Genomic DNA, 15,392 nt, shown 5'->3' on the forward strand with positions numbered 1-15,392 from the left:
CTTTGCTCAGGCCCCATGCTGCAAAAAATTTATATTATTTAGGGCAATATAAATTTGACCAAAAATTACCCCTGACTAATTAGGCTATTGGGAGTGTTGCTAATTTTATCAGGGGTTATATGTTACCTCCATCAACCTGTAGTGTTGGCCTATTCTTTTGGTCTTCCTAGGCCCTCAGACCCTGTAGTATTTAAAAGTAAAGCCTATACTGGACGGACTCTCAAATACTTTTGTGACATTGGTAACCAAGTACCAATTTTGGGTGAATGTATATTATTATTGTGGGAAATTCAGAGAAAACTTTGTTTTTGTTGAAAAGAGGCATTGATGCATCAAGATCGTAAAAAAAAAAGTTTTAACTCTTAATTGTTTAAACGTTATGGAATTTTGAAAGCCAAAATTTGTCATAAATTCACACTTAAAATGGATCACTTGCTTTATTGAAGGTGAGGGTGAGATACATTGATTGTAATTCAACCACACAAAAATATTTTGGCCTTTTTTTTCTGAACAATTCCTACATGTATATAATATTGAACACAGAGAATGCAGACTTGCTTCTTGTCCTTGTGGCAGACTAGGCATGCGTGGGAGAGGCCGAAAAATTCCTCCGCTCTACCAGCCGTAGCGCTGTGTATCCACCATAGGTATGGCACACAGACAGAAGGACTTCGCATTGGACTGCAGTCAGCAAACACAGCCTCAGGGCCAAGCCGAGTCTTTTGGTTATGACCTCTAAGGTCACCTGTAGGTCACACTACAAAGCAGAAGAGTACTGGCTGGGGCTATGTACAAGACTAAGTATACCTGAAGAATTTGTGCATTTTTTTTTTCTACAAGTCCATGTTGTGGTTTATTTTTAACAGTCTCGTGGATGTATAATTATTGCAACTCCTGAACGGATACTCAATTGCAATGTACACTTGGGTACAATATGAAGAGATGTGATTGTATGTGTGCACACAGAGTACAGTGAATGAATAGGACATGGAGTTTACTTCTTATTGTTTGTGTATTTGTATGTGAAGTACATACATGGTTGTGGCATGGAGTAGGAGACCCTCACCTTCACAAAATGTAGTGCCGAACAGGTAATCGCTAGTTATACTATAATAATCTCTGTTTACTTCCTTAGCAGTACCTTATACCTATATTTATCAACTGTGTTGAAATTACACAGTCATGCTGTGTGCTAGTTGTATGTGTTTAGGCAGGATTTGTTGTTGTATGCAATGGGTATTGCTTGTTGCAGCAGCAGTAGAGTTATGATATCAATTGTCTACTATTTTGAGACGGTTTGTGTATCATGTATAAATCAATTGCTGCTCAATTGTCTGGTTTATTTGGAATTAGTGATCTGTGTAAATATGGTGTTTAGCAGTGTTGACCAAAATTGTTTATGGTTTTGGTCTTGACTCATGCTGATGTGATGTACACTAGTAATAGTACAGAGTTTGACTTACTGAGCCTGCTGAATTTGGAAGACTTTCCTGTCATGACTGTCAATGTTGTTGATATGTGTATGAATACCATACAGTTTGTACCTCGAAGTGGTGCTATTTGCACTCCAGTAACTAGTATAATAATTATATAGTATGAAGTACATTAGAACTGATATGTTGTTGCAACATTTGAGCAACATATCCAATGAAATTTCAGTGTTGGCATTAAAGGATGATTTTGTGATTCTAGCATGCTCTTTTTATGGTATGTTTCTATGGATATCCATGAACAAAAAATGAATTACTGTACCAAAATTTCAATTGATTTTGATTTTGCGAGTTAAAGGAGGATTTTGTGATCCTAGCATCCTCTTTTTATGACATTTTCCAGTAGATATTTACAAAAATAGCTTATTCCCAAAATTTCAGTTGATTCCGATTTTAATAAATAAATAATAAATTTAAAATAAAATTATTATTAGATTGCTCCATAGGCCAGGCTTGTAATTTTGTTCTGGTATACCAGAACGAAATTCAAATTTGACAATATTTTTGCCAAACAAATTAATCTGCAAGAAATTTTTGGTACATAAACATAGGCTTCCAGTGGTATAAAAATCTCAACTTTTTTTGAAAAAAGTGGGGAGATGAGGCTGTGGATCACGAAATGCCCTTTTAAATACATGATTATATGTATATGGGTCTTTCCATGAAGTTGGGACACAAAGTGTGACATAGCATCCAAAAATTCAAATTGCTCTTAGATCAGTAATTTTGCAAGCAAAAGGCTCTGATACTTTTATTCAACATTCTCAAGAGTTTTTGTCAAAGAATATTTAGTATATTCCCCTTTATGCAGACAATCCCATCAACTCCCATAGAGTTACTGTGTATAAAACCAGGGACACGGTGTCCCTGTTACATCGTTACTTCGTTACATCGTTGCTTCAGCTGCAGTAATATAAAGCAACATAAAAAATCCCACTTAGTTGTGATTTTACTAATATATATACCACTAACTTATGTTTTTTATTCACATAAAATCTGCCGATATTGTTCAAAGGTAGAGGTAGCTTATTTTTTCAGGTAACAGTGTGTCAACGATGTAACAGGGGACACCATATTTTTAATGCAATGTAATTCAGTTGTAGTTTAAACAGAGCCCACATTTTTTATTGCCCCTAAAAGGTTGTCCAAGAGTAAGTACTACAGTGGCAACTGTAACTTTCAAGTGTGATTTTCTTATGATATTTGGGCAATAACCAGTAAAAATGTCAACGATGTAACAGGGACACCGTGTCCTGGAAGGAACATTTCTGCTTACAGTTGGTTCTAAAATAAACTTCTACTTTTTCTATCCTATTTTCCATCTAGAGCAAGTCAATAACTAACAATTCAGGTTAAAATGATGGCTGTAACTAAAAGCATTTTCAAAATTGGGGCCCTGTAAAAATTGACCCAAGGGGACACCAAATGTGACATCGTTGCACCTCATTTTCAGGGTGCAACATAAGTTATAAAATATATGCCAATCTGACTATTGCGGATTTTAAATTATATTTTGTACATTTTAAAACAATTATATGTGGAAGAAATCATTTCATATGTACAAATTAAACTGTTTAAATATGAATTTAATGTTACTGTTTTCAATGTCACACTTTTACTCCATTTTTTCGGATGAATGTGATTACATTTGCAAAATTTCATAAGAAAAAACTTATTGTATTTCAACAAGTTTGGTATCATTTGAAAGCTTAGCATAGGTACTATAAATTTAAATAACAATTAGCACTGAGTAGTGCCCAACTTAACTAGGAAAACCTATTCCATGACCAGAAACCGCCAATTTGGGCCCGAGTGCCAACTTCATGGAATGACCCATATTACATTGCTCCGTCGGCCACTGTGCTGTAATTTCATTTCAAACAGTACGTAATACAAATGTGTTATGTGTTATGACGATATTTTTGCTAAGCTATTGAATCTGCAAGAAATTTTTGCACACAAACATAGTGTTACCAAAGGTTTCCAGTGGAATGAAAATCTCAACTTTGAGGCTGTGGATCACAAAATGCCCCTTTAATTATGTGAGGTGCAATATAATTACAGAGGGTTTGCATAGGGTCTATGTATTATAGTTGTGGGGTTTGACAAAGTGGTACACATTTTCTAGAGACTGACCGATCAGATCGGGAGCTTCCTAATCGGGCCGATTGTTAGCTTATCGGTAGTGATCTGCATCGGCCGATTTTTCCTTCATCCGCCGATGTAATGCACCGATCACCCAATATCATGAAAGTAATTGTTGAAGCTTAACAAGTATTCATTTATTGGTACATATTTCTTTCTTTAAATCAAGCGAAATTTAGCAAAAGAACAAGCTTTGTAGGCGATAAACATATATAAAATCATACCGTGATTCAGGCACGCAGCTGAGATAATCAGGTAATTCCCCGCATGCATATGTACAATTGTAGTTATTACTTCCGGGTTACACACGTGCGTGTCAGATTGGAGAGAGCTACGGGCCGTGTGCAAAACTCAACACTTCCGGGTTACACACGTGCGTGTCAGATAGAGAGCTACGGGCCGCGTTCAAAACTCAACACTTCCGGGTTACACACGTGCGTGTCAGCTACGGGCCGTGTGCAAAACTCAATGCGGACTTGAACGTAAACACAATATTAAAATGGGGCGATCGAATGATTCGGCGGACTCGGATATCGGGGAAAAGGTAAATTGAACTTAGAATAATCATGGTCAAATTAAGTATTGTAAATGAGCACGGGAGTGTAGTTTTGTGCTCAGAGCAATGAGAGCATACATAATTATGGTAATACTTTGCGTACAAGTACCCTTTCAACATACAGGTGAAATTTACTCATGGCGATGGCAGCCATTGTTTGCAATTGGGGAATTGGTAATCGGTGATCGGTGATCGAATCGGCAGATCAAAGAGGGAATTGATCGGCCAATCGGCCGATTCAGATAGGGACCTGATTCGATCGGTCAGACACTAACATTTTCCACTATGAGGCATATATTCTACATATTATGTTTGCAATGAGTGTACGTGTACACGTACATGTTATACCTCATGGTGCTGCATCTCTTGAATGGATCTTTGTGGATTGACTTCAGACTTTCAGGATAAATGTGCCACAGTCTTTTTTTTTGGGTCTATTTTGCTTATTCGTATGAAGTTATGATGAGCTAATTTGCACATGTTATGCTGAAATCAACCATCCATCCATTCATCCAAACCTCCAGATGTATCTTTTGAATAGCTGACTGACTTCAGATTTTTACGATAAGTAGGCCATGGTCACAAACTCTAATTTGCATATTCATTATTATGATGAGCTGTATATATGCATACTTTGAGCTGAAATACATTTTCCGAAAGTGTAGAGAGTGACTGTGAAAGATAAAATAAAGCTTTACTTTTGAAACCAGTTGGTGTCAAATATTGTTGGTCTATTTACAAAAGATAGACTGATAATAATTGTGTAGAACTCTTATTGCAATAGAAAGAGGAAGTAGTAGACCCGTTATTAGTGACTTGAACTTGCCCTTAATTCATGTTAACAATCAGAATGGAGGAAGCAATGACAGCGATGTATATAGGACCTCGTATTGGTTGCATAGTATGATCTAGGCTAGTGCCCTTGTTAACATGTCCGAGGAAGCAATGACATTGATGTATAGGACCTATTGGCTGCATAGTCTGTATGATCTAGGCTAGTCCCCTTGTTAACATGTCCGAGGAAGCAATGACATTGATAGGACCTCGTATTGGCTGCATAGTCTGTATGATATAGGCTAGTCCCCTTGTTAACATGTCCGAGGAAGCAATGACATTGATGTATAGGACCTCGTATTGGCTATGATATAGGCTAGTCCCCTTGTTAACAATCAGAATCAGAATCGCATCACCTTGAATCACCCTTCACCTGATCTGTTCCTATGGAGGCGGTTACCGCATATTCGTCGGAGCACTCTGCATTACCCATCAACCGTTTGTTCAGTAGTAGAAACATGCTGTTTGTCTATCTATTCACTCAATTAGATATTTGCCCAATTGGGTGATTTCATCGATAGATTCAAGAAGAGCCCCCCCCAAAAAAATGGATGCCTTTTCCACAAACAAGTATCAGGCTACTTATAAAAACTACCTGCTGTTGTCTCCTTGACGTGGTGCTCCCAGGCCTTTGGGGTCCGAAAAATTGTGCCAACCGTGAGGCCAGTTGGATGTACAATTTATAGATCTGCCTGACACATTTTAAGAGAGTCAGTGGAAGGCAAAACATGTGGAAACAACCAATTACAAGAACCTTATAGGTTAGAAGTTAGTCTCAGATACATGTATACTCTGTGTGTGTAAGGGATTTTGAAAAAATAGGCCTACATAAACATATTTTACATAGACATTTGAAATGATGCAGAGAGCCCGTTAATACCATAATGTTTTTAAGGATTACATCGTTGAAGATGTTGTGTAGAGGACCAGCTACCAAGACAATGACTACCAAGACAAATTATAGATAATCAAGACAAATTATCGACTACCAAGACAAATTATAGACTACCAAGTCAAATTATAGCCTATCAAGACAAATTATATACCAAGAAAAATTATAAGACTACCAGGACAAGGATACAAGGAAAACCCTGTTATAAAGAAGTATTTTTCCAGAACCAAGATGCAAAATCGTTTTGTTATTTATTGTTTTTACAACCCTGATCAAACGAAATTTGGATATAAAGAAGTTCTCTGTCCCTGACAACTTCGTTATAATGAGTTTCCACTGTATAGACTGCCAAGACAAATTATAGATTAAAACAAATAATAGATCTCTCTACTGTCTATGATTATAGACTACAGAGACAATATAGACTACCACAACAAATTATAGACTACCATGACAAATAATAGACTATCAAGACAAAAACTACCAAGACAAATAATAGACTATCAAGACAAATTATAGACTACCAAGACAAATAATAGACTATCAAGACAAATTATAGACTACCACGACAGATTATAGACTACCATGACAAATAATAGACTATCAAGACAAATTATAGACTACCACGACAGATTATAGACTATCATGACATATAATAGACTATCAAGACAAAATATAGACTACCACAACAAATTATAGACTACCATGACAAATAATAGACTATCAAGACAAATTATAGACTACCATGACAAATAATAGACTATCAAGACAAATTATCCGGGGCACTCAAATATAATGATGTAAGCATGCGTGACCAAAAAAACGTGTGAAAAGGGGTGTTTTTTCTTGGTTGAGCACATTGGGGTAAAAAACACTGATTTTCATGAAAAGGTGTAGTTTTAAATCGTTTATAACGCATTTAGGGTACCATTTTAATCCGCTTTTCAAATCTGCTGACACTCCGATTCCGGAAAAGTTTATTCACTCGCCGGAATTCCCCGTTCGTACTTCTATGTAAAATACAGTTTAGAATAAAAAATGTGCATATTCATTAATGACGTCATATAAATGTTGATTGAATTATGATGAGTATATAGTTCAGTGGACAGACGGATCGATGAAAATATCGTGTGTAGGCCTAAAATCATCCTAAATTTCAAAAAGATTTTCAGGACTTTATAGATTCCTCATGCATTATTTATTTCTACTGTAGTAGATTTGTGAGTTTTCTCCACTGAAAAATGTAAACCTTCTCTGGATTACTTAAGGAAAATTTGCAGTAGAAAGCATGGAAAGGGCACACGATACCGGGACACGATAATCAACTTTACTAGGTGCCGAATTCGGAATCAAATACGACGTGAATACTGCATATTTAAACGTTGCCTCTGTATAAATTACGCTGTATATTGGTATTTCATATTCTCACAAAACTACTTTACCATTTACAATCCAATCAGATTCACGTAACAAGCTACAAATCTGAAGGCCTTATACACTCTGAATTCATTGTGTCATTATTTATATGTATAAAGTGGTATGGTATACATGTACCCCTGTTCAATGACATGTTAGTCCAAAAAATTGTTCTCAAGTTGTCAAAATCCATCAAAAACCTGTTCAGGGGGTCAAAATTAGACAAAAACTTGTTTAGGGGGTCACAATTAGACAAAAACTTGTTTAGGGGGTCACAATTAGACAAAAACTTGTTAAGGGGTCAAATTTTGGGGGAAAGCGTGCTAAAAACTTGCTTACGGGGGTCATTTTGCTCACAGAGGAAAACTTGTTTAGGGGGTGTTCAAAAAAAATTGGTCACGCATGCGTACACTGTCATATTTGAGTGCCCCCCCAAATAATAGACTATCAAGACAAAATATAGACTACCATGACAAATTATAGACTACCATGACAAATATTAGACTATCAAGACAAATTAGACTACCATGACAAATAATAGACTATCAAGACAAAATATAGATTTACCATGACAAATAATAGACTATCAAGACAAATTATAGACTAAAGTAATATTCAGATTTCCTTTTACAAATTAAGCGTACTGCTAGCCGTCCAGCGCGTATTATTTTGCACAAGGTCCAATGCACGCGCTTGACGTTGCGCGCATATACGCGATGGTTATGCTGTCAAAGGAAATCTGAATATTACTTTACCATGACAAATAATAGACTATCAAGACAAATTATAGACTACCATGACAAATAATAGACTATCAAGACAAATTTTAGACTACCAAGGCAAATTATAGACTACCAAGACAATTTTTAAGACTACCAAGACAAGACTATCAAGACAAATTATCAGACTACCAAAACAAATTGGACTACCAAGACAAATTATAGATTACCAAGACAAATTATAGACTACCAAGACAAATTATAGACTACCAAGACAAAATATAGACTACTAAGACAAATTATAGACTACCAAGACACATTATAGACTACCAAGACAAATTATAGACTACCAAGACAAATCATTGACTACCAAGACACATTAAAGACTACCAAGACAAATTATAGACTACCAAGACACATTATAGACTACCAAGACAAATTAAAGACTACCAAGACAAATTATAGACTACCAAGACAAAATATAGATTACCAAGATAAATTATAGACTACCAAGACAAATTATAGACTACCAAGACAAATTATAGATTACCAAGATAAATTATAGACTACCAAGACAAATTATAGACTACCAAGACAAATTATAGACTACCAAAACAAAAATATAGATTACCAAGATAAATTATAGACTACCAAGACAAATTATAGACTACCAAGACAAATTATAGACTACCAAGACAAATTATAGACTACCAAGACAAATTACAGACTACCAAGAATATAGACAACCATTACAAATTATACACTACCAAGATAAATTACAGACTACCAAGACAAATTATAACAAGTGTAGAGTAGGGTGATGTGATGTCTTTGGTCCCAGTCTTTGCTTCATTGAAGCTAATTTGTTTTTAATTTACCAAAATTTGGGGGGGGGGAGTTGTACACGTATAGAAACTGACAATTTGTGTTAAATTTTCCAAAAATGTATGTGTCCCAAGTTTGTCAAAAATGAGTATATAATAGTAATATTAAAAGTCCACTTTCAGATTCTCAATGGCATCTCCCTATCAAACCATATTGAGTACCCCCTCCTGAGTAAAATCAACATTTAAAAAACATTGTTTTGCTTCATTCATAAGGCTGTTGGAATCCTTCTTAATTGTTATAGGTTACTATACTATCAAAAAGATTCACAAATCTGTTTTAACATACAGTTCTGTTATAAAGGCAAGTCCCTCTCTCCCCATATACATTCCTGTAGCAATTCTGCATGCCAAATTCTGCACCACTGCCTCTGATGCAAGCCTCCATTTTGTATTGTATCCTTCTCTAATTGAATCTCAAGTGTATCTTAATTTCCATTTCATCATCTAATTTGATGAGAAAAATCAATGAAAACCACACCAAAGGTGGTAGCCACAGTGAGCACTTGACCTGAACCAGAGAACCAAAGCATAATTAGTGATTTAGGTAAAAATAAAAGGGAACTTGATTAGTACAATATCTATTAGTAAAACTCTTGAGTAGTACCACCATAAAAGTTAACAATGCTTGAAATTGGTACTTGATATTAGTGATGCAAATTAGTAGCAATTTTCTATTAAATAAAATAAACTCCGCTGCATGGTTAGTGATGGGTGTGATAACGATAGGATGGCAATCAATAAACCGTGACATCTTTGGAATAATTTGATTCTGTCAATTCAGCAATTTTTGCAAAAAAAATTGTTTTGGATTTTAATTTTCTTGCAATCAGGTATTTATTTTTTTTACTTAGAATTCTCAGTGTTGATGGTAAATTTCTGTGAAAATGCAATGTTTAAAAATATTTTCCTAAATAAATTTTCCCACAATCCTTTTATTCTATTTTAAAACCATTTTCATATATTTTCTTGGTGTGAGAAAATTAATTTTTGGTTCACTGATAAACTTGATACACTTGATCTCTGTTACAATATTTTATTATCAATCACAACAAATAAAAGTGATATCCAGCAGCTTAAACTGAACAATTGTTATTATACATGCTATTCTTGGTTTGATATATATTCTAATACCAATATTGTTATCTAATGTAGCACCATGCTCCATTAAGTCAAATCCAAAAAAAAGAAAAGAAGCTTACCACAAACTCAATAAACTGTGACTTGGCAGTTAATCACCACATTGTTAAAGTTTTAACAAATCAGACGATTAAAAGAAGAATAAAAACGGAAAAAGAGACAAATTGTCGCGCTTAACTTGGGAAGATAACAGCAACACGTGCAATAGGTATTACAATGCAATTGTCCATTGCTAATTGCCTATTGTGCAGCATTGTGCATTCATATGATGGCACCTCGAGCTACAACGAGATTGGCCTATTTTGACATGTTTAGTTCAGCTCCATTTCCAATGGATGTCTAGGGTTTTATTATAGCTGTCATAGCCAGCTGCAGCCTGCGTAGTCGTCGTCGTCGTCGTCATGCTACGAGTCTATTCGTATATCTCAGTCAATTGGTTTTGGCTATTGTCCTTGATGTATAGTACTGTCCTCTAGTTCAGTGTTTAAGTCAGTTACTAAACGTTTATTGTGTGTTGGAAGGTTAATTCGTGATTGCAGAAGCGTTGAGTGTTCACTATGTACCACAATGGCCTCATCCCAATGGCATAGTTCAATAACCTCAATTCAACAGTCATAGTGCATAATTTGACCTCAAGTTGCAGAGTATGAGTTTTTGTACCCAAATTTTCAAAGGTCATTCAATGAATGTGCAAATGTATTGGGGTTAAAGACCTATGCCTTGATAGATGAGCATGTTGTGGATCCTAGTGGTTGGTGTGTATCACAATGCTAGCTTGTAAAACTGCAATCAAGTTTTATGTGATTTGCATCATGTTGTCATGTAGTATAAAAAAGGGAATTTTCATGGTTCATATACTTTTTTTTGTTACACTTTTCATGCTTCAAGAACAGTAAATGCTTGATTATATTCCAGTTGTGTAGGTCTATTTTAGGCAGATTAAAATTGCACGTTTAAAATCAAATAAAACAGTTCAAAATCATTGAAGCGCATACATAATATAATGGCACAAAAAAAATCCACTTTTACAGCCAATAGTGTGTGTTATTGATTAGTGAGCAACCAGAAAGGCAGCCATTTTTTTTCTTGTTCTTTTCTTTCTCTCTTTCCTTGATTTGGCAGATTTGAAATTTGAGTAGGCCGTTTGCAAGGGTAGTGAGTTTTTTCGTATGCTGCGCATCACCAATCATGGGAGCCATATGATAATTTGATGTTTTTACATCGAGTTTTGTTATCCGAGTCAAAATTTACGACTCTTCTTGGTAGCGTGATGATATAGAAGATAAAATATCTGTTGAAATAACTACAATGTTAATGTTAAAATGAAAATATTTTAATAAAACAATCAAATGGGTTTTTTTTAATCATCCTGATCGACAGTGATCATATTCTTTTAAAGTAGTATTATAATTGTTTGTATCGAGCAGTGATTTTATAGACTCTGGAAATATTTCTATGATAATAATGATTTAATCCATTATAATTTTTAAGACATTTATGAGTCCTCAGTGCTAATAGAGTCTGTTTAATTTAGCATATCTATGTTCACAGATCTACTTTAACAGGAGGAAATCATTGGTCTTCCAATTGCATCCTTGATGCTTCAAATTGAAACCCTACTAAAAAAATCCAATGTATATTTTTGAAACTGTGATCAAAAATAGCACTTATTTCTTGTCCTTTATATTTTACAAGTTATATTAATTTTTCAAATCGAGAAAAATGGATAATCATTTTTTGCATGCAGTTGTCTTTGTTCTATGGATGTTATTTTTACTTCATCTTGAACTGCATCATTATAAGATTTTGTTTTGCACCCGGGGTTATTTTTTGGGGTACTAAAATTTGGTGTGGGTATGGGGTGCCGCTGAGAATTTGAAAGTAGACCCATCGATACCAATTTTTGAAGAAAGAAATTTGAACCTATCGATATGTACCAAAGGTTTATAGCCAAATTTAACATAACTTAGTTTAGTTTAGTTTTCACAACCCCCCCCCATTTGGGTAAATTTCCAAAATGTTGGTTACAGTGAGACAAAATATGCCCTATATTCTGAAAACAAGTTGAAAAAAAGACCCATCCATATACAAATTTTGGTCTAAAAAAGGGGTCATTGATATACCCAAAGGCCGAAAATGCTACCCATGTTTTCACATGTTTTTCAGCAAGTCCCCGTATATCGTATGGTCATGTAAGTACCCCTCCCTCATGGTTTTGTGTGAGCTCCAGTTTGACTTGTACAAAATATGGTTATTTATGTACATGCAGATTGGCTAATTCCCTTCATATGACTTGAGTATCCAGGGTGGCTATGGGTGGTCAAATATAGTAAAACCAATGCAAATATTGATTGTTCAAAATTAAACCTCTGTATTCAGAATCGGATCTACAGGTCAGTGAACCCTGTCCGGAGATTAGCATTTTACAAGAATTATAGAAGTGATTCTATCGTAGATAGAGAGTGGAGTAGCTATCCGCCGCTTTGGTCATAGATGTACAATCCTAAAATGCTCTGCGTGCTGGTTTAAGGCTTCAAAATGATAAAGTCCAAGTTTTCAGATATTTCCTCATAATATCAAGAGCTATCTCAAGAACCACTGAACCAATACAGGACTTGTTTGTACTCATTGTAATGCATTTTTCATGCTGATTACAAATATGGTCATGAAATTGCAAAATTGTGAAATTATTGTATTGTTAAAGAAAATTTGGAACTAGTCATTTGCAGTGGAAATCTGAGTAGAGAGGGATAAAGCCACTGTTGCTGACCATTTCATTGCATTAGTATTATCAGCCATCTTTGCATAAATAAAAGATTATTTGTTGGGTTTTGTGTGAAATTTCATTACAAGAACTAAAGCTTCCAAAGCCAAAATAATCGTCACACTAGAACTTAATTTCCGAGCTATTTTATGAACCAACCTTGAATTTTTGCGGCTAAACAGTTCTCAGTTTAAAATTCATGAAAATAAGCTGGTGTGAAATAGAATTGCTATAGTATTTTCTTGCCTGGTTTTGTATCATGTCACTTTAGATTGCAATGCTGATTATGGCTACTGGACAAATGTAGGATGCATTTCAATGCAGGGAACTTTCATCGTGAAATGATGGAATTTTTACTTTGCTTTTGCACAGTTACAAATAAAATAAAATTTGTTTCCAAAATCTATGATGAAATTTGATTGCAATATTGCGCCAGATTAGATCTGATGATCCAATGCATGGCAATGTTTTTTTTTTTTTTTTTTTTTCAGCGTGAAATATTTTTGCCGGAAAATAACATCCGATACTTATTTCCTTGTGGGTTAGGGTCAGACTGAATTATATGCCACTGTCCACTGATTTGAATTGATAATGAATAATTGATAGTTATGATAGATTGGAAACGAAAACCTTGATGCACACAATGCGTTCTCTCAAATCGGACAGTTGATTTGTGTTATTGATTGTTTGTTTGTTTAGTTTAGTTTATTTCTCCCATGTTCTCATTTAATATATTTACAATAGCTACCCTTTATAAAGAGGGATAACTCTACACCCCTCCTGAAAAAAACACAACAACAACAGAGTGGACTCACTTTTATAGTCACTTTGTACATTTCGGTTATATTATTTTCACATTTTGTAACTTTTTTCCTTTTTTTATTACTTCTTCTCTTGCAGGATATTCAACTGGGAAGAACACCTCCACACATTTCTGAGACAGCACAACAAGACCAGTAAAGCCTACCCAAACACCATCCCATATCAACAGCTCACTCCTCAGAATAGGGTAAGAATTGGGCAAGTTCAGGGTAAATAAACGCATAGTAATACCGTATTCGTCCACGTATAGTCCCACGTTCGAGTATAGTCCCACCCCCCATTATTCGAAAAATTCCAGAAATTGTTTTTAAAAAAAAAAAAATTAAATTTTTTTTTTCGGTTTTGGAGTGTCCCGGACCTAGGATCATTCATGGTTGACCTAAAAAAAAATCAATTTTAAGGATATCAAAATGCATTCAAATTCAATGCATTTTCATTAATAGAGTATAACATGAATACAAATTATCAATTTTCATCTTAAAAATACACATTTTTTTTTTAGGTCAACCATGAATGATCCTAGCATCTAGGTCTAGGTCCAGGGACACTCCAAAACCGAAAAAAAAACCTTAAATTTTTTTTTTTGAAATTGAGTATAATCCCACCCCAATCGTGAAAAATTTTCACCTAAAAAACGGGTGGGACTATACTCGGACCAATACGGTACATGTAGGTTTGAAGGTTGGTTCCGACTCGGAATTTTATGCTAGCACTGTGGTAAATCGGCCATATTGGATTGTAATTATGGGGGCCAAAAAAGTGTACCTTTATTGGCAGAAGCCTGAAAATGAATGATAATTAGCATCTTTAATCTTGAGTGTTACAACTTTGGCGTTCTTATGTAGTACTTTTTGTGGGAGTTACTCCACAAGACATTACACAGAGAACAAGGATATTTGCACAAAATTTGGAAGGTTTATTTAGCGAGTAACTCTTAACAATGAACGCCATAATTATCAAAATTAAAGAACTCAAAAATGAAAGAAGGTTAAATCACATTGAGTGCATTTCGAGATACAAAGCAAAGAAGGTCGTTTTAATGCATGGAGTTGGTTTTTTCCATGCAATTTCAATGTTCTACAACATTTATTTGCACTATGAAATTTGCACAGAGGGTGTAGATAACACCCTAGTAGCAGAAACGGACAGTGTATTTTTCACCCTGATGTGGCAGTGACGTCAACGCGTTGAGGCAACTTGTTTCGTGAGCGCATCTGTGCGGTGTCTTTAAGCGTGTGTATGCCAGCGCTTTGAGCGAACACAAGCAATTTGCTGATGCGCCCAATGAAATGCACACTGACGTCACTGATGCCACATCAAGGTGGAAAATGGTATATAGCTCATTTTTCGTGATTTTGTGACGTAACTCCATTTTAGTTCTGAGGTCTTCAATTAAAACATGTAAATTGTAATCAAATATTTTTGCAATTAAACACAAACAGTTCCACTTTATGTAACACTTTGATTGGAAATCTGAGGTCCATTTCTCTAACTCATGCAATAGGTTTACATTGCAAGACCCCAAACCTGTCATAAAGTTGTCTCACATTCAAAGATGACTTTCATAGTGCGTATATGATTTGATGCAAATATACATGAAATTGGGGCCCAGTTGATACAGCTAACAGTAACATCCAAATATATAGATGAAAAAAATCTGTCTCATAAGATCAGTAGCTGGCATGTCTGAGTGGATAACCTTAACAATTGATTTGCAACAGAGTTGCCAT

The 15,392-nt window shown here is 35.1% G+C and overlaps 1 protein-coding gene across 1 annotated transcript in view; it reads left to right on the forward strand.

Moving 5' to 3' along the window:
- The window catches only part of LOC140137506 (uncharacterized), a 126,216-nt gene that overhangs the window by 82,506 nt on the left and 28,318 nt on the right, over nucleotides 1-15,392 (forward strand). Inside the window, 1 exon segment of the mRNA XM_072159221.1 lies at nucleotides 13,741-13,849. Coding sequence (XP_072015322.1) covers nucleotides 13,741-13,849 — 109 coding nt within the window.

Source organism: Amphiura filiformis, chromosome 17 (assembly GCF_039555335.1).
Source record: "Amphiura filiformis chromosome 17, Afil_fr2py, whole genome shotgun sequence".
NCBI lineage: Eukaryota > Metazoa > Echinodermata > Ophiuroidea > Amphilepidida > Amphiuridae > Amphiura > Amphiura filiformis.